Source organism: Esox lucius, chromosome 14, assembly GCF_011004845.1.
Source record: "Esox lucius isolate fEsoLuc1 chromosome 14, fEsoLuc1.pri, whole genome shotgun sequence".
In the NCBI taxonomy this organism is placed as follows: domain Eukaryota; kingdom Metazoa; phylum Chordata; class Actinopteri; order Esociformes; family Esocidae; genus Esox; species Esox lucius.
Window position 1 is genome coordinate 31618817 of NC_047582.1, and position 20334 is coordinate 31639150.

Consider the following 20334-nt stretch of genomic DNA (forward strand, 5'->3'; position numbering starts at 1 on the left):
TTTGACTACGCAAGACAACTTTTTGTCTAATGTACAGCTCCGTAAAAAAAAGTTAAGAGACCTTGCACTTTTTTCCCCCCTTTCCAAAAAGGTTGAGAAGCAAGGTTTTGAGTGAGGAACAGAAGGGTTAAAATTGAGAGACTTTTCTGTCTAATGTGCTGTATGTCTACTATGTGCTGTATGTCTACTATGTGCTGTATGTCTACTCTTGTCTCTATGTCTACTGTATAAGCTTTGAATGCGAGTATCTGCTAAATGTCTTAAATGCAAATGTGAGAATAACGAGAGAAAAGCGGAATTTCTAAAAGGTTATCATGAATAAAAGAGCTACACTGCACAGTCTCTAAAAAAAAAAGACATTTATTTACCAAACATTTGTCATGTATGGAAAGAAAAGTGACACAGATTTACAAAACATTAAACCACAGTAAGGTTTAATGACAGTTCAAACACAGCAGAGGTCACACAGACCGACTGGACAAAAGTTAAACTCGGAAAGGCAAATCTCACATTTTCAATAGGTCAATAGGTTTATACTGTCTGTGACAATACATTGAGACCCCTGGCACAACATTACCAGATGCATTCATCCATTCACATATACATGGCCACATGTCCATCAAAAGTTCAACTACAATCCTACTATTATAAAGCTGTAGAAGCACCAACAAGAGTATTTCTTTGAGTTACTTTGAGTAAAAATGTATCCTTTTTAGTGTTGAAATATGCTTTAAGGATCAATCATATTAAGTATCCTCTATATATCTAAATACTGCTACAGCCCTTGCTATTTAACTGCTATTGTGACCTCCTCAGCAGGAGAATATTTTGAATAATTATTGCCTTTGGGATGGAGAAATGGGCGACCCAATTTTCAATCAGCTCTCCAGTGATGCTTGACACATGGCCCCAGGTTTTCCAGCTTGAAAGGTTATAGGATGACTTAAGGTCAGAGTCTTGCTTCACTTTGGTAGGTAGTAGGATATACAATAATTTACTTTAAGCTGAATGTGGAGCTGAACATCCAATTTCTCTGCTATTTTGCGCGTTTTGGCATATAACATGATGATATACCATATTACAGTTGTGTATTGCAAAGCGTCCTTGTCAAATTCCTGTAACCCAGGCAAACATCAATAACTAATCAGAATCCCTTTCAATACCTAATTATTTCTGAAAGTGCAAGATACAGATACAACAGATACATAGTGTATGCTAATTCCTGATCAATACCACCCCATGAAATATGATAAGTGTGCGAGAACACATTTGTCTTTCAAAACAATTTTGTTTCTATATGCTATTCTATTCAGATAATCACTGAACAAAAGGAAGATACGCTTTACACTGGAATCACACCTGACAGAGATCAGCGATATTGACAAAGGACAAGATATAACCAGTGGGAGGATATTGTCAAAAGGTAATGAATGAGTTGGGTTGGAATGAAACTGAAAACAAACTGAGAATGTTAAACGGGAGGTTCTATTTGGAAATGACATATCGAGAAGCACTGTAAAAAGTCTTCCAACAGTGGGCCCGAATGAACATGACCCAGAATGCAGTCTTTATGAGTGCAGAGGGGGGGATTACAAGGTATTTCCACAACACTTGTTATTCGAGAGCCGCTATCCGCTATATCTTTCAGAGAAGAACGCATGTCAATGACCTTGTAACAATACATAGTTCTTATAAATTATCTTCGGCAGTCGGGGGATTTTCAACAAAATACTGCATAATAACACAAACTCTCACGCTCCCAGGGTGATCAGATCAGGCATTCCACAACAGGCAACCAAGAAACCAACGATGAACTTCGGGGTGTTTCCGCACCCTTCTACAGTTTGTTTTCGCTTTCATCCACGCTCCCCTGTGAGATCTCCGAGTCTAGTGAGTAGCATGAACTGCCATTGTCCTGGGCTTCCCGGTTGGCCTCCTCGGGCAGGACCACCGTAGTGCTTGCCGCCACACCGCCCTCACCGCCGCCCTCCAGTGGTCCCTCGCAGAAGTGCCCCGAGGCGTGGATGAGCTGGCTGCAGAGGCGGCTGTAGCGGTGGTAACGCGAGGGCTTGCCCGTGTGCGTGAACATGTGCTCCTGCAGCTGGCTCTTCTGGGCGAACCGCAGGCTGCATACGGCACAAGCGATCTTGCGCTTTCGCGTGTAACTGGTTGCCGTGGCGGGGGCGGGGGGCGGACTGACGCCGCCCGCTATGCCTTCCCGGCTCCGCCGTAGCTCGGCAGCTAGCTCGTCGGCCAGCGCCTGGCTCTGTCTCAGGGCCTTCTCTAGACAGCCTGCGTCTAGATGATCCTGGCCCCCCCCCACCTGCTCCTCAGGGCCCTCGGGGTCCCCCCCCACGCCTTGGGAGAGGCCCTCCATCAGTCCGCTGGGGTCCAGGGCGCAGGCGGAGTGGCTGAACAGGTGCTCGCGGAGCCCCTCCTGGGACGAACAGCACTCACCGCAGCGGGGGCACAGCAGCGCCAGGGGACCGTCCTTGAACAGCAGGCCCCGGCATGGGCTGCCGCCCTGGGCCGAGGAAGAGGTCGGGGAACCTCCCCCACCCGGCGCGGGGTGGCCCTCCTCTCCTTCCTCCTCCTCCACCCTCTCCTGCTTGATGCGCGTGGAGATGTCCGAGTCGTCCCCGGAGGCCACGGAGGACACGCCGTGCAGGAGACCAGAGAAGGGCTGGCGGTCCGAGGAGGGGACGCCCTCCATTCCCACGGTCGTCGAAAACGGAGCCGCGTGAGAGCGGCCCATCCGGGCGGATGAACGCCCGTCCTCAGGGATGCCCCCTCCCCGGGCCCCGGCACTACCTTTAGAGCCCCCATTGCCCTCCTTGTTGGCTAACTGGGAAGAAATCTGAATGCCATAGAGGTTGGACATTCGGACCAGGTCAGCCGTGGCGGTGTCAGACCCTCCCTCACCAGGCTTACGGCACAGTTGATAGGCGTGGAGGAACTTGATGCCCTCCTGCAGGCGCCCCTGGTCCACTGGCTGCTTTGGGCCCATTCCTGTGTACATGATGTGGAGCAGGTAGCTGAAAACATCCGGCTGTATGTCCGTGGGTTGGATCTTAATGCACTCACTTTAAAGATGATGGTAGACAGGGAGAGAAAATGAGCATGTACATGAGAACACATTGACATTTCCTATTTCCAATAATATAGTGTCAGTTGGGTGTAATATTCATAAATTTACTCGCTACCCACCTGCCGACACTACCGACACTACCGAGCTACCAACACTACCGACCTGCCACACTACTGACACTACCGACCTGCCACACTACTGACACTACCGACCTGCCACACTACCGACCTGCCACACTACCGACCTGCCACACTACCGACAATACCGACCTGCCACACTACCAACACGCCACACTACCGACAATACCGACCTGCCACACTACCGACCTGCCACACTACCGACAATACCGACCTGCCACACTACCGACCTGCCACACTACCGACAACACCGACCTGCCACACTACCAACACTACCGACCTGCCACACTACCGACCTGCCACACTACCGACAATACCGACCTGCCACACTACCAACACTACCGACCTGCCACACTACCGACCTGCCACACTACCGACACTACCGACCTGCCACACTACCGACACTACCGACCTGCCACACTACCGACCTACCGACACTACCGACCTGCCACACTACCGACCTGCCACACTACCGACACTACCGACCTGCCACACTACCGACACTACCGACCTGCCACACTACCGACCTACCAACACTACCGACACTACCGACCTGCCACACTACCGACAATACCGACCTGCCACACTACCGACCTACCAACACTACCGACACTACCGACCTGCCACACTACCAACACTACCGACCTACCGACACTACCTACCTGCCACACTACCGACCTGCCACACTACCGACCTGCCACACTACCAACACTGCCATTTTTAATATACACAGAGTATGACGTCTACAATAACTTTGTAAATATTCAAGTATTGTAGGCTTCATTCATAACGACCATCACCAGCACTGTGTACTAAATAAATCAAATATTTACTGATGCCTGCCAGCCTCCTGATGCATCTTTGTCCATACCAGTTTTAAGGACCCTATATTGAAGCTATACATAATAATATGCAAAGATATAGTAAAATATTCTGATTATAAGTCCTGCTAATACGAAAACTAGACAGCCCCACCATATCTACAGTAGCAGTCAAAAACTGCCTTTTACGCCGGTAAAAGAAAAGAATAGAAAAATACCGAGGACATGACCTTGGCGTCCTCAATAGAAGTCTACAATCTATTGGACTATAGACTATTACGGTGGTACGGTGAGGACCAAACCTTGACTGATGAATGAAGATCATCTTGAAGTAGTTGGAGAATGCCGCGAGGACTGCCCGATGGGCCTTAAAGTACACGTTGCCGATGGCAACGGTGCAGTCGCAAAGGAATCCAAACTCCCTCTGGACGTTTAGTTGCTGCAGGAGGAACAGGCTGTGGTTGGACACGTCCATGACAACACCGACACGACCTCCTGTCACACACACACACAAAGACTTTCATTAACATTATAAACACGAAGTCAGAATATATTGAGCAGAACAGGGTTAAAATAATTTTCACTACATTTTAATGCATTAGTTCGGTGTTCGCACTGCTAGTTCCATCGGCCAGGTACGCGCCATAAATTAGAAAATGTACAAATAATACTTGCATGCTGTACTAATGGAACCCTGATCAGATCTGACACAATGTTTTTCCGTAAGATCAAACTTATCCTGCCCTCTAAAAACACCCCACGTGTTCATAAAATGTCACGCCTCTGACACACGCACTGAGGAATTTCTTGAGGTGATGCTGAAACAATGGCGTACTCTGCTGGTCAATGAAATGTAAAAAATAATCCCAAAAACGGACTTCTGGGCAGATGTTGGCGGGTGAGTAACTTTCTAACAATAGGTCTTGGCAAAAAGAGTTTCACAGTCTGGTGTAACATTATTGACACTAGAAACATTTTGGAAAAGGAGACAAATTACTTATTAAAAAAAAAAAAAAAAAGAACAGTTCCCTATAGACTTAGGCAACGTCAATGTAACTGTACAAGAGCGACGGCCGGTAATGCAGTGTTACATAGCTACAATTAATCAGGCATGTTAATAGTGTGGATACCCGTTCAAATATTTCGCATTCCTTCTGTCTACTTCAACGCAAATGGGACAATACATATCAGACTCATACATAGCAACAAAGCATGTATTCTGCAACCGCGACAGATAGGTACTGTGACCTGTTTAAAGGGTAAGCGTTCAACGGATGGAAAACACAAATTACTGAAATGGTATCCTAATATATGGGTAAATACGCCGGTCCTTATGTAGCCTAACCTACACCTAGTATTAAAATACATTAGCCAGCTTGTTTCACGACAGCAACACATCGATTCACACACGTCTGCGTTCAAGTGTTCCTGCCGACCGAATCAAGTGTTCCTTGAAACCAAAATCTAAAACCGTGCACAGCCTCAATAACCCACAGTGGCCCTATTGCATGCATTTTCAACTCTCCTCTTATTTGCAAAACAAAGCATATACAATAATTGTAAGACTTTCTTACCACCTATTTGAGAAATATTGGTTTATATATCATTCGTAGCCTATTTGTTGCTGCACAGAAATTCTCGCACTATCTCGCGCGTCTTGTTATGTGATTGTCAACTGAGCAACCCAGCTGGTTATTCGTCACGTGACTATACTGTAGTAGGCTATATTTGCCGTCCGGTTGAACATTTTCATTTTTTACAAATTACCCATCCAGGCAGTGATCGCACAAGTTTTATATATATATATATATATATATATATATATATATATATATATATATATACATACATATATACAGGATAAGCGTGTATTAATTAACCAGTAAAACATAATGTTGGTTGACAAACTTTGCAGGAGGAGAAACGAAATCGTAAAATGCACAAAGCCAAATTTAATGCCAAGTTCAAATCAGGTATACAGCCTCAGTCGCAAACTTCATCAAAATGTAATGCTTCTTCTAATTTGCCTTGATGCTGAAAACAATGTAAAATTATATAAATTCGAGTTCTGTGAAAACGTCAGATGTGTCCATGAAGCATTATATCGTGTGTAGCATATTTTAATCAATCTCTTTGCATGTCAAAACGAATCAATAGGTAATAAACTAAATCAAATTGGGGGAAGATACCCGTTTCTTTATTAAAGATGACTTGGTGCTGTAACCCAAATAGCCTATGCCTTTTTCACATTCAAACGTTTTCTAGGTTCGCCCATTTTACCTGCAGATGAGTAATGTTTGCATGCCTACTGTACACCCAGTCTCGAGAGGGTTGGATTTGCGTGAGTGGGGTTGGATCTCGCTCAGTGCGGTGAACGAGCTCACAGAGCGGCTGTGCGGAAGTTCTTTCATCCGTGCTGCAGAAGGGGCTTCGCCCTCGCGATTATTCTCGTCACAACTTTATGCTTGGATAAAAGCGGTTCAGGTGGAACTTCTAGACAGTACACCCCAACTTGAGTTTTACTACGTCCACATTTGGTCCCATTAATTGTCGGTGAGTATTTATTCAGCGTTTTCAGAGAAAACATTCCTGCGTTCGGAAAAACCCTGCTGTGCCTTTTTTTCTCGTAGCGTGAATGCGGGAGTAGCGCGGGGGTGGCAGTGCGTGCTTGCGTGAGATTTCCGACAACACTACCATGGAGCTCTCTCCATTTTGGTTTCACTTCGTTTGGGGGCCCGTGATATTTTTCAACAAGTAAAAGAAAATGACTCACTATGTCGCTCTGATCGGAATCACTTGATACTTACTTTTAATGCGTTATTATTAACAGTTGCCATGCCCGCACGACCGAGGCTCAAAAATAGGCCAATGACAATGCGTGGGCGGGATGTAAACCTCTCAATTTGAGCCGTCGACGAGTCCAGACTCCCGACAAAGAAGCAGCTATTTTGAGCCAAAATATGAAGGAATCAATCACTTCACTGCACATTTGTCAAGGTTGACCATTGATAGAATGCAGGGTATTCTACAGCTGTTGGACAAACGGTGTGACTGTGGTCAACTTAGTTCTCCACAAGTGCATTCTGTGTCATAGTCTACGGGCCTGTGCTTAAAAATGCTACAACTGCATCTAACGCAGACACTGAACAAGGCAAACTCTCCCAGCAAACTGGGTAGGACGTATAGAGGACCATAACACAATTTACCAATGTTTCCAGAGTCATGGTAAATATTTCTGCAGTGCAGCCAATATGCCACATTAAAAGGAAATGTTTTTACATTTTGAATAAAAGTCACATTTGGTTCACATGTAAAGTTCTTGGCCCTGACCATTTTCAGAAAGGCAGCCATAAAAAAAAAAATACATCCCTTAGCAGCAGTGGGGGCCATTTTGCAATACCACCTTGACAGTACAGTGTATTTTGTGTCATGTCTCCTGAACCAAACAAGATGACAATGAAACAGCCATGGGTTTTCCTATGATTTGATAGTCAAGGATCACATTGATACCACGCACAGCATCTTCTGTACTGCTGTAGAAATCTGTAATCCGTTGTTTTTCATTCAATTGGCTAAATGTCAAAATTTTTCAGGCATTTACACTTTGTTGGTATAGAACAGAAAATTTAGTTTATCCCATGCTACAGCGACACATGCACTGGAGGCACCTGCGTTCTAGCTAATAGTTCGTTAATATAATGTGGGTAGACAGCTACGCTACATGAAAAGATCATTACACAAGCAATGTTTTTTAGTTGTTGAAATACAGCCTGTGTCAGGGATCATGTCACCAGAATAAGAGCCTCAATATTTGTTGGAAGGGTTTGTCAAGCTAATTGCTTTGCACTTTCACAACTGTGTGAAGTTAATCATAACTTATTTCACCTGTAGGCTAACAAAATTAATGCGCACCTGTGTCGTAGTGGAGGGAGGATGTTTAATCTGTCAGAGTTTGCAGATGAAGGCATTTGCACTGGCATTTCTCATATTATAATATTTTGCTAAACTGAAAGCTCCCACAACATTGAATAAATTGTCAACTGTATTATTTCACAAATACTTCCTCTTTCCATCACAGTTATCATGTTTGTTATTGGCATACACCTTGGTTAGTGTTAATTTTCAGTTTCCCTTTTGGTGGTATAGTTGTGCCACAAAGTCTTTATATATGCTCTGCAACAAGCAGTGTTTATCCCTGTTTTGTGAATTTATAAGCCATGGGAGTTAAATACTTTTAAGTCATTCCTTTACTTACTTTTAAATCTAACGACCAACAGCCTACCATTCAGTTTCCATGTTGTCTTTGGTGGGTCATAGTTGTACTCTCGTGGTGCATTTTAAAGATAAATAAGTCATACAGAAAAAAGCCAATTTGGTGCCAGCCAGTCTTTAGACTGCCCCGGTGAATTTCTAATTCTCGGCTGTGCCCCGCAGCTCTTCCAGGGTGATGGCGCGGCCAAGCCACAGTGAGCACGTCCTGCAGCAGCTCAACAACCAGCGAGAGTGGGGCTTCCTGTGTGACTGCTGCATCGCCATCGGCGATATCTACTTCCGAGCCCATAAAGCGGTGCTGGCTGCGTGCAGTTCCTACTTCCGCATGATGTTCATCCGAGACCAGGAGGGGACAGCGCGCATGGACCTCAGCAACATGCAGATCAGTGCAGAGTGCTTCGACTTCATTCTGCAGCTCATGTACCTGGGCCGCATCGTGGTGGGCAGCTACGAGTTCGAGGAGCTCAAGGCCTCCATGGCCTACCTACAGATGTACTACATCCCTGAATCCCTGGAGGATCTCCGAGACATCAGGAGTGCCTCCAACCTCACGCCTTCTTCTTCTGCCTCTTCTTCCTCCTCCACCACCTCCTCCAGCTCCTCGTCCTCTGCAGCCCCCGCCACTACTGGGAAAATGATGTTTGGGGTCCGTATGTATGAGCAACAGAAGCCAAGCGCAGCAGAGGGCGAGCCCAAAGGTTTGCCCAAAGTTGCCATTGTTCCGGTGCCTGTGCGACCCAGCATTCCTGTTCCAGCCAGCAGGCCGCCTCTTGTGGTGGAGGATGTGCCGGCCCATTTGGTCGTGGCGGCGTCATCTCCTTTTCTAGACAGTGTGGCTGAGCAGCCGTGCGACCTGCGCAAGAGGCCCAGTGGCCGGAGCGCTACGCTGAAAGAGCGCCCCCGCTTCGGTCGCACGTACACCTGTGACGACTGTGGCTTTGTGTTCAGCTGCGAGAAGCTGCTGATCGAGCACATCCTGACCTGCACCAACCGCAAGGCTTTCCAGGTCCCCAGGACCAGTGCAGAGGCCGACAACGACTCCAGCAAGGCGGAGAGCTCAGCCTCGGATGGGATGGAGGAGCCCCGGGTTGTCTGCAAGGGCGAGGAGGACTGGCCGGATCACAAGTCAGACTCCGACACAGTGATTAGGTCAGTGGCAATTGGCACGGAAAATGAGCCTGGGTCTGCCAGGAATATCACCATCAAGGTGGAGCCGGAAGACAGCGTGGTGTCCGAAATGGACGGCATTAAGATGGTCCAGGTCGGGGAGATTCACGCGAGGCACACCGCGCTCAAGGAGAGCATGAGGGACTCGGTTAAATTTGACCGGGAGGTGGAGGCTGGCTTTTCAGCCATGGACGATGGCGTTGAGCCTTTTGAGGGGCACATGTCCGGCAACGAGGAGTCCGGGACGCCTGCTAAGGTGTGCAAGATTAAAGAGGAGAAGCCGGACGGGGACACTGCCCCGTGTGAGCTGTGTGGGGAGCCGTTCTCCGAGGAGGACCAGTCCGCCCACCTCATCTCCAGCCACATGGGCCACATCTGCGCCTGCGGCAGGTGCGGTCAGGTCCTAATCAAGGGCCGGCGACTGCAGGAGCACGCTGAGCGCTGCGGCGAACCGCAGGGGGTGGACACCGACTCTCCCGGCGAGGAGGGCGACTCGCCGCCGCCCGAGGACGTGCAGGCCATGGACGACGGACTGCTGGAGGGCGGCGACCTGGCCTGCCCCCACTGCGGCCTGCTGTTCCAGAGCGAGAGCCTGGCCCTGGAGCACGCGCTGGCCTGCCACGAGCAGGAGCTGTTCCGCCCCGCCCTGCCGGAGGACGGTGCCGTCGAGCCGGACCACCGGCGGAAGCACTTCTGCGCCATCTGCGGCAAGGGCTTCTACCAGCGCTGCCACCTGAGGGAGCACTACACCGTCCACACCAAGGAGAAGCAGTTCACCTGCCAGACGTGCGGCAAGCAGTTCCTGCGCGAGCGGCAGCTCCGGCTGCACACAGACATGCACAAGGGCATGGCCCGCTATGTCTGCCCCGTGTGCGACCAGGGCACCTTCCTCAAACACGACCACGTGCGCCACATGATCTCGCACCTGTCGGCCGGCGAGACCATCTGCCAGGTGTGCTTCCAGATCTTTCCCAGCGGCGAGCACCTGGAGAAGCACATGGATGTGCACCTGTACATCTGCGGTGTCTGCGGGGAGAAGTTCCGCCTTCGCAAAGACATGCGGAGCCACTACAACTCCAAGCACACCAAGCGACTGTGTCCCGCTTGAATTTGTGAGCGTCTTACTTAAAGCCATAAATGTGAGAACTATTGTATGCACTCAAACACCAAAAAAAAAAAAATTGAGAAAACCTAGCGAATCTGCACTTTGGAATTGTATGCATAATCAGTGTGTTGACACCTGTGTTCGGGCCTTCGTGGTTTACGCCCCCTTTTCCCCCACCATAGTATGAATTGTATTAACATGCGTTGATGTCATGTTACGTCATTGCCACGGTAGACAAATCCTTAGCACGTTTTTCTTTCATGTTCTACAGCTTTTGGAGTCTAGTGTTGGCACAGCAAAACACCTAGGCCTATGCAATACACGGTTTACAAAATGGAGTGTATTCAACTCAAGATCCTTTGCGAAGACTTCAGTGGAGTCTTTATGAGCAGTTGCTACGCCAGATCTTTACATAGCACTTCTGTATTTAAAATAAACTCTGTGTACAGTGCCTTTTGCTTTATGCGGGTGCATGTGATGGAGTTGTATTTCCAAACACTGTATGGCAGTCGACGATCACATTCTTCCCATTACAATGTAATGCATAAGGGCACATGGCCAGGCATACCAAGTTGAAAGATCTGGCTCATTGTGTTTTCAAATGATGCTATTAAAATGAAGAGAGGCACGGTTTGTTTAGCCCAATCATAACATAGGCTGCATAACAGTTTTCCAAACTCTGAAATTCCTGTCTTCAAGCCCCACATTTTTTTTTTGTTTGTTTGATTTTTCTTTTGTGTTCGTACTCCTGATTACATTTCTAAATATTTTTATTTTTTTCTCATTAATGTTACTTTCTGAAAGCCTTGTGAGATCTTAATCGTAAATTGGCGACATGTCAGGACACAAAAAATAAATAAAAAACACTAGAATTACTCCACTTGTTGGAATAAAAAGAAACACTTAACAGTAATTACTGTACTCTTGCCAATGGTTACCTAATTAATTAATTAAATTGAATTAAATTGTTAATGCCACAAAGGGAAGAGCACACACTAGTTGTCTGCTTAATAAAAATGTTTGTGTTTACTATGCAATGTTGGGCTATTCACAACCCTGAAAATCACAATCTTTTGTTCAACAGTTTTCTGTTGATATCATGTGTGTATGATTTTATCAACATGTGAAAAGACTGTTAGGATGTCTACATCTGGATTGTTATTTGGTTGTCATGACAAGAAAGTGTATTGTGTATATAATCTATACAATACATCAGAATTTCTAGCAAATCTATAAGACAGCTAACAGTTTGGCTTCACCGACAATCAAAAACTGAAAAAAAGATCTCCTTTATGTATGCTGTGCACAGCCTAAAGCTTTTATGTCCGAATCCGCTTTTGGAAACTTTACTGTGCTAAGCGATGACTTTGATTTAATTCATTTGACGTTTGCCTTCTCTTGAGCTTGGATAGAAAACAGAGTTGTGTGTGTGTTTTTTATTAGGAAGCTTCCCTTTAGATTTGCCTTCACATATTAGATTCGCCTTTGGTTCAGAAGCATTACACAGCCAACGTTACTCATTGGTGTTGTTGTATTGCGGAGAGCTACTTGAGAAATGTCTACTGCATTTTATGTTATTACACTTGCGTTGCTATTGTGAAATGCAAACCTCTTTGTTCGTGGCAATGCAGAGAGAACGTAATCCTTTAAAACATCTTGACACCACATGCAGACCCGTGGAAGCTGGTAAAGACTCTGAAATCCATCACAATGGAGGCACACAAAATGACTGTGTGGTAGTGGTTGTCTTATTTACCGTGGCGGTGTAGCCTCCCATCACTCGATAAATGAGTAATTATTAAGCAATCAAGCAATTTTTGTCTACAACTCAGGTCCCAATTTAATCCAAAGCAGGGTGAATGAAATTGACATTTTATTCGCACAGAAAACACATTTCCATCCACCGTTTCTATCAGGGAAGGCCAAGGGAAAGAGACCTTTGACCTTCCCCAGTGAGCTTTGACAGAGACAGAGTGTGTTATGAAATTGAGTATCTTTCCAGACAGTACTTTGTTGCTTGCAAATTTTTATTTACACCTGTTGTGGGAGTACATAGTAGTTGTAACGTTGATAAATATTGTCGTACTATGTGAGTTACAAACATATTTGGGACATTATAATGCTTGCAGAGCTGTGTAACGGTGAAACGGATGCCATCCCACTTAAAATGCCATCTTAAGTAGGCCTGCCATACTCATGGTCTCAGTCCGATACTGTTTCAGTAGTAAATGAGATGACAGGTTAAATGAGTTACAGGGAATTTCACAGAGTGGTGAAAGGAAAACCTTGGTATGTCTTAGGCTCCTTTCCTGATAAATACTGGTCAAATGATGATTGATGCATGGCTTTCTTGAAAAAATGTATTTGCTCTCATCCATAATAATCTCATGTAAGGTAGTGCTCAAATACCATAATATCCTACTATTTACTATAAAATAAAAGTTTCCTGAAGGAGCCTTTAAGGGTTCCTCATCTTTGGGGGAACCCCTATAAGTTCTTCGGTGGAAAAAATTGTTAACGGGTATTTGAATAATTGTTTTAAAGGTCACTCAAAGAAGCCTCTGAAGAACCCTTTCAACAGTTTCATTAAATAACTTACAGGGGTTTCCCCAGAATTTCAGTTTACAAAAAAAAAACTAAAAGATCCTCCAGTAGCCTTTTATGTTTAGAGTATTAGGGCAGGGGATCTCAAACCTCTCCTCAGGGACCAGCTGACTTCCCCTGTTCTTGAACTCGTCCAGATCTTGAACGCCTGATCCAACTTGTCGAGCAGTTATCACTCCCTTGATTAGATGAGCTAGTTCACGGTTATTTCAAGACTGTGAAACATCTGCCTGTCCTTGAGGAGAGGTTTAAGAACCACTGTACATGGGTTTTATAGACCTTGCGTTTGTCCACTCCCATCGCTGTGTGAACTACAATTCTTATGCTGTGTATTAAAGTTGAGAAACAAACATTACTTCGGTTGCTTGGAGAACTGTTTCTGTAACGTATGGCCCTCATTTTTTATATCAGTGAGAATCTTTCAAATAAAAAAAAGATATCTTACCACAGCAAATTTGCACTCATCCATAAGCAGCGTGTGCCTCCAGCAAAGAAAACACACCTCTACACATCCTACCTAGTTAGCTTCCACACACGTTTTTGGAGCACAGTACATAACACGTTTGGTCGTTGTCTACAGTCAGTCTTCTCTAAACAAGCGATGTATAAACGTGTGTAGTAATTGACTTTTTTCTGGTTTATTCCTTACTAAGATAATTGATACGTTCCAAGACAGTACAGCAAACGGCACGACAAGTTCAGTCTGAGTACCAGATCTGTTAATAGAACTCCCCCTGTAAAGAAGATACTAAAGAACATACTACTGTAAATAGACCATAAAGGTAGTTAGCATCTAAAAGGATATATGTAGCTAGGGTAGCCAACCCCCACTGTGTTTATGTACTATTATCTAGAGCGCAAGTGCAAATACCAGAGTGGCCACATTACAAATTTTACACAGCAGTTTATGTGATATGTTGTAAGTGCTTCGGAAACCTTTTATTCCGTGAATTAAAACAAGAAAAAAGTATCTTTAATGTGCACTACACCTCGTACTGCGTTTTATACACAGGTCAGTTCAGTGGAACGTTTTATATTTCCATTATGCAGCTTTTTGAAAACCTACGTGAAAATTGGTTGCCAATTGGATGGAAACCTAGAATAACCGTAATACAAGGCCTATTACTTTCAAGGTTAACTAACTAGCTATTGCTTTTCACAGCATTTTTAAATGTTTTGTGATATGCATCAAGGTTCAAGGGAGTTTCAAAGAGATGAGTCGTGTTTTAAAGATCTCCATTTTGTTTATCACTGTTGTTTTGGTGGGCATTTCATTGGATTGTGTTGTGTTGGCACCAAGATCAAGCTCTGACATTTCTGTATTGCAATATGAGTGAAATGTTAAAACATTATCATACCATGACAAGTTTGAATGACTGTTTTATTTGAATAAAGAAGCATATTCTTAAGCGCTGAATAAACCAAGTGAATTGGATTTTTAGATTAGGTGTTCATTTATGGTTTGTTTAATGACCTTAAGTCCACACAAAGCCATAGTAGCCCTATTTTAACATTGCAGAGTGGTTTGGTTGTAACTGGTTGACATGCTCACTTTTTGTCAACCCATGCAAATTCAGCAACTGTTTGCATTAACTTAAATCAATATGTTACCAATCAATATTTGATTTCGCCAAGGGCTATTTTGCAACATGCAGAGATTTTCCGAATCAAACCCAGGTAGCTATAGGGACGGGTGCTAGGTTGTTCGTCAGGTGGCCATGTAGACAGATATTTTGATTGGGTAAATTAATTGTGCCTGGTGTTCCGTTTTTGGCGCACTTCGCTGTTTTGGCTACCCCTTGCGTTCTCGCATGCCAGGAAATATTGCCATCTACCGCAGCTAGCAGGAAAACAAGTGTACCCGCCAGGCTGTTTTTGTTTTTATGTTCGCCATGGCCTATAGCACTGAAGGTAACTGAAAGGTCAATTTGCATTGTGATGTAGCCAGGTGAATGAACTTGTGTAGCTAGACAATTATTTTTAGCAAGTCGTTACATATTTTACACGCGCTAGCTTTTTATGCTCGCTACAGCTGTTATTAGCTTTGGCTAAACACTAGCAACTAAATAGCTTTTAGAACGGAATTCAATCCGAATGTGGTTTATGCATTGCGTTTAAAGGCGATAATTACGTATTTCAGATACAATTCGGTCATCTAGCTAGTGACACAGATTTAATATTATAATCATAGTTACATCGCCATGCAATTTCATCTAGGTTTTCGTTATGTTTAACATATCGGCGATGTTATACAGGTGACAGGCACTGGTCGGGACAAACATGGGAAAGTCCACTGGACCACGACCGTGATGTGGTCATGTACGACCTTGAAAGCAGCGTAATAACGGAGGTTATCAGAAACGAAGGTTCGTCCGAATCATCTGAGGAATGCTGCAAAGAAACTACAAAGGCAAGGCATTGTTGGATTTAGAATTGATTTACCTACGTTTTCTGGTAGTTGAATATACTAAACTCTAGTATTAGCCGATTAAATAAGATCAAAAGGAACAAAAGAGAACCACAAAGAGCTGCTATAACGAACCACTTGTTTTTCCCTTGCTAGGGTTCTGCAAAGGTAAACATTTTACCTCCAGTTAATGCAGCGACAGAGCTGGAAAATAGGCTTGAGGAGATGAGGAGGAAGAACAAGGCTTTGCTGGAGCGGTTCAATGTGAGTTTCTCGTGCAGTCTGGCATGCAGAATCTGATATATCACCAACCTGGTCTCGGGATATAGGCAACATTGTGATAGCCGATTTCGTATGATATGATTACATTACAACGTGTGACCAAAAGTGTATCGTGTTGCATGTAGTTCTGTGCATTTGTGATCACCTGTTCACGAACACAACAAGGTGTGGATAACTGAGAAACCAGTATACCGCGTGATCCCCAGTTCCCATTGCCTGTACCTTTAAATTAGTGGTATTCAAACGTTTTGAAATCCTCAATTGTCCACTGAGGCTTTTCTAATACTGCCCCCTGCATCGCACGACATTTATTTTCAAAGGAAGTCGAGGAGGACAAGAGAAGGGCAGAGTGGAGAGGTTCAGCCCTGAGGCCCGAAAACACCAAACTGGTCACAGCCAGTTACTCAGCTAATACTGCCAACAGATCTGACCGGTGGGAGAAACTCTCCGTTACTGTAATGAACCAGGTGCCAACTCCAGGTTTCATCCCCTGTGCATCCCACAAGGGGGAGACATTGCACTTCTGAGTCTCACTCCTCATCTGCAAGGAAAAGCACTATGCCATCAACCAAGTAATGAAATTAATTTGTGAAATTCATCAGTTTGAAGAACATTCTAAAGTTTAACTGACTCTGATTGACCAATAATTCAGTTGATTTGAGCCTCACTGTGCAAAGCAGATTTTTCCATCCTGCCTCTGAGAAACAGCAGATATAAAGTGTTGACAGCCTTTGGGGAATCCGTCAGCATTTTTGGATAGCTTTTAGATTCAATGCAGTATTGCCGTGGCTATGCACATCTCTATTGATGGGGTCACATTGCTGGTGACAAAGGCAAATCCGCCCAAATTTAATTTGTCTATTCATTCACTCCATCAATCCACGCACCATCTAATATCTCCTCTTCATATGGAGGACAACTCCCGTTCTGTGGCGAAGCAGTTCGGAGGGGGCAGGAGCCTGCCCAAATCCCGGAGGATTGAAGACCGCCTGGAGAAGTCAGAGGGGGAAGAGGACAACTTTGCGAAGGCAGGGAGGCAGCTGATTGTCTGCACTATAGACAACCGGGAGGTATGAATCTGATCCCTCAACCATGACAAAATCAATGTTCACTTCATTTTGCCTTTGGCTACATGTGGAACCTGTACCTTCAGTATTTCAGGATCCCAATTATCTGCAGCCAACAGCTTCTCTGCAGTCCAGATGTCAAAAAACAACGTTCAGATTAAAATACATTAGTACAATATATACTGATTTGATGGCTGTTTATGTTGCTAAAAACATACAGGGAGTAAAACAAATCCCACCCCTCTAATATTGACTTGTATTGTAAATGCACTCACTCAAGGACTTAAGACATGACATCCTTAAAAAGGAAGCTGCCTAATGTGTGGTTGACACAAAAGATTGTGGTGTGAGACCTTTAAAACTAGGCAGTTTGGCTAATGTGTCTGGGGAGAAGTAGAGTGCATTGTGAAACCTTTCACATGGAACTTTGTTTCTTGAAACATTAACATATGTTCATCAGCTTTCTGTGCAGACCACAAATTGCTGTGGTTTTCTTCACTTAAAAGCTTAAACATTCCCTATGGTAATATAGCTCTTATTAAGTTAAACCACAGTTGTTCATTAAGGCCTAGAGTACATTGGCATTTGTTTTAAGGAAATGGAAATGTTCTGAACTTTTTAAATCCATCTTCAGTTTGCCTGGTGTTGTGCTTCGTGGGTCATTGGTCAATCCACTAGTCCTCAACCTAGTTTGGGTTCACTGTAAACGTGTTGGAAGTTGCACAGAATTTTCACAGCTTTTGAGTATTTTCTCACAAGACTAGACATTTTCTAAGTGCCAACAGTTTTAAGAGCCTCTAAATTAGAGGGGACACGGCAGAGTACCTCCCGATTCCACTCAGTTTTGCCGCATTTTCTTCCAGTTTGTCCCTTTTTGCACATGGCCCAGCACTCCACACTCGGAGAAAGCACCAACGCCCTACTTTGATGCAGTTTAGCAACCATCCGCGATGGTGGGTGAAATCAGGTCGGACTGGAAAAGATGCTCAGGGATATGTGCCAATCAGACCACTAACTAATTGCGGCTTTGTGGCCATTTTGTATCCATGTTGATTGTGTTGTTTTGGACTACGCCCTTAGTTTAAGGCACATTCACTGCCACAGCGTGCCGTTGCAAAATGAGTTTTCTGTGTGTCGGTGTGTCCACTGGTGTTTACAGTGGCTCGTTTCACAAAGCAGGCCAGAGCGTTTTTGGATGCTGTTTCCTGCTTGCTTATGCACCTTTCACTGTGACGTAATAGAGGAAAATATTGAACAAATCGTCCAGGCGGAGGGTCATTGATTCGTATGGTTGAAAGTGCTGTTGCCCAGGGTCTGTTTCCACGTGGATCTGACGTTTCTCTCTCCATGTGATTGGTTGAATTAGGACAGTGCTATTCTGCTGTCGTGGGCCATGTTTTAGTAGTGTACGTTTATTTTCCCCACTAAAGACTTTTGTTGAGTTACACCTTTGTTGAGTTTCCTGAAATTGACGTGGTATGTTTGACTTGTTAAAGATTGTGATCCAAATAAATCCCCTATTGGACCAACGACAAGCCACTTTTATTGAGCTTAATTTTTTAAATTTGTTTCTGACGTATAAAAAAAAAAGTGAAACCTGTATACTCACGAGTACCATAAAAGGAAATTTAAGGGAATATACTTTAACCTCATAGTAATTGTTTGATTTCAAATATAAACATTTGGAGTCCCAGGCCTCTATGGGGTCGTAGTATGGTCTTTCCCAGGCCTCTATGGGGTCGCGGTGGTCTTTCCCAGGCCTCTATGGGGTCGTAGTATGGTCTTTCCCAGGCCTCTATGGGGTCGTAGTTGTCTTTCCAAGGCCAGTGCTAACATAAAGTTGCTTGTTAAGATAGGTAATTGACCCATATTTCCTAAAGTGCCCCCTATTCTAACCGATTATGTTTGACCTCACAGGATGCTGGAGGCTGTTGGTCAGACCTCAGCGACTCCACGTCTGATGCTGAGAGGAGAGAGTACCTGCGCTGGAAGAAGAGGCACAATCGCTCCTCTGTAGAACTGCTGGATGAGTATGAGGAAGACCTGTCCGTGCGTCTTCGGAGAAGCAGGGAGCAGCGTCGGAAGGACCCTGTAGTTGGACAGTCACAGAAATGTTGTTCATTGTAAAAGATGCTTGTGCAAAGCCAACCACTTTTTGTTTTTACTTGTTTTTGTAAATATTACAATAATAATTGTGCATGTCTGTCGGAGTGTTGCACTTCATATTTTTGAAAGTTGCACTGTGTTGAGGTAATTATTTTATATACATTAAAATCAGTGTAAATCAAGCAACCACAGCGGGAGGAGTGGAGTCAACCTTTTGACACTTGATTGTTTCTCAGTCTATTTTTACGTACTTTAAAATTACTATAAACAACAAATACCTCCCTATGCCAGAATGTGTAGAATTGCTGCACACATTCTTTGAAATTACTCCATTTGTCATCGACGTGGCTACGCAAACCCGCAAGTACTTATTTGGTCCCTGGTGGTAGTTTCTTCCTCCCATGTTGTTTACCAGTTCCTGTACTGTGCTAAAACTGAGGCATGTAGTGAAAAATAATAAATTAATCTAGCCTTGTTGAAAAGCAAACAGGTAACCCTCATCAAAACCCTGATATTGTAGAACTGATAACTTTAGTCCAAAGAGCACCCAGAGGATGTGCAATAAACTACGTGGAGAACATTCCATCAACTTCCCTCACATTGGGGAAATATTAGAGAAGCTTACCAGCTTTAAAAAAAAAAATGATGTGCTGCTTTAATGCCAGTGATTGATTGAAATCTCTTAGAAAATGTAATTGGAATAGAGAAAGCAATTTAGTGGTCCACTCTGGGAAACAACAAGATGACCAATGTTGTTTGATGAGATTAAATTGATTTGCGTCACAAGCTACTGTACGGCGTCTGCCGTCTGCATGGTCGATCTTCATGTATCCTGTTCATTAGTCTGATGGGACATGTCAACAAGAGCTCCCTCCAAATTAATAGAAATGCCTTTATAAATTCAGGACAGGTCCAAGATTACTTCTGGATATTAAAGGGATAATTCACCATAATGAAGAGGTTTCTGCTATTTTTACCTGCCATAAGCTATAAATGAATGATGCGAGTGGGCATGCTCCTTTTTTTTTAACCAAATCACCTTCATGTAGTATCAAACCAAATATGGGACTGACAGGAAAGTATAGGTATACGAGTAGGGTAAAAGTAAAATATCTTTGAAAAGGCGAATATGAATGGAATAGGCTTAAACATGCTAGCAATTGAACAGAAATTGTTTGGAGGTTCTGGACTGATTATTAGACCAAAGGTTAGGACACCTGACAAAAACTGACTCCATATATTAAACTGTTGATGTTAGCTACATTTTTCTGTCCTCAG

General features: G+C 44.3%; 3 protein-coding genes across 9 annotated transcripts; 2 read left to right on the forward strand and 1 right to left on the reverse strand.

Moving 5' to 3' along the window:
• Positions 1 to 392: 392 nt before the first annotated feature.
• zbtb25 (zinc finger and BTB domain containing 25) lies at positions 393 to 6911 on the reverse strand. 5 transcript variants are annotated; one of them, XM_010889546.3, is made up of 3 exons: positions 6854 to 6911; positions 4349 to 4541; positions 393 to 3083 (listed from the first exon to the last, which is right to left on the reverse strand). In XM_010889546.3, the coding sequence occupies exons 2-3, from the start codon at positions 4519 to 4521 to the stop codon at positions 1838 to 1840; spliced, it is 1419 nt and encodes a 472-aa protein (XP_010887848.2). In that variant the 5' UTR covers positions 4522 to 4541; positions 6854 to 6911; the 3' UTR covers positions 393 to 1837. The 5 variants fall into 5 exon arrangements, with proteins under 5 accessions (XP_010887848.2, XP_010887846.2, XP_034152894.1 ...); XM_010889544.3 differs by lacking the exon at positions 6854 to 6911 and adding an exon at positions 6327 to 6414; XM_034297003.1 differs by lacking the exon at positions 6854 to 6911 and adding an exon at positions 5624 to 5774.
• zbtb1 (zinc finger and BTB domain containing 1) lies at positions 4868 to 14557 on the forward strand. 3 transcript variants are annotated; one of them, XM_010889549.4, is made up of 2 exons: positions 4868 to 4944; positions 8481 to 14557. In XM_010889549.4, the coding sequence occupies exon 2, from the start codon at positions 8494 to 8496 to the stop codon at positions 10591 to 10593; it is 2100 nt and encodes a 699-aa protein (XP_010887851.1). In that variant the 5' UTR covers positions 4868 to 4944; positions 8481 to 8493; the 3' UTR covers positions 10594 to 14557. The 3 variants fall into 3 exon arrangements, with proteins under 3 accessions (XP_010887851.1, XP_010887849.1, XP_034152893.1); XM_010889547.5 differs by lacking the exon at positions 4868 to 4944 and adding an exon at positions 6511 to 6599; XM_034297002.1 differs by lacking the exon at positions 4868 to 4944 and adding an exon at positions 6916 to 7271.
• Positions 14558 to 14771: 214 nt separating this feature from the next.
• Positions 14772 to 19242, forward strand: LOC105021709 (coiled-coil domain-containing protein 9-like). The gene is made up of 6 exons (XM_010889541.4): positions 14772 to 15105; positions 15450 to 15604; positions 15758 to 15865; positions 16204 to 16350; positions 16798 to 16953; positions 18868 to 19242. Exons 1-6 carry the CDS (start codon positions 15078 to 15080, stop codon positions 19075 to 19077), a joined length of 804 nt encoding a protein of 267 aa, XP_010887843.1. The 5' UTR covers positions 14772 to 15077; the 3' UTR covers positions 19078 to 19242.
• The last annotated feature ends 1092 nt before the right edge of the window (positions 19243 to 20334 follow it).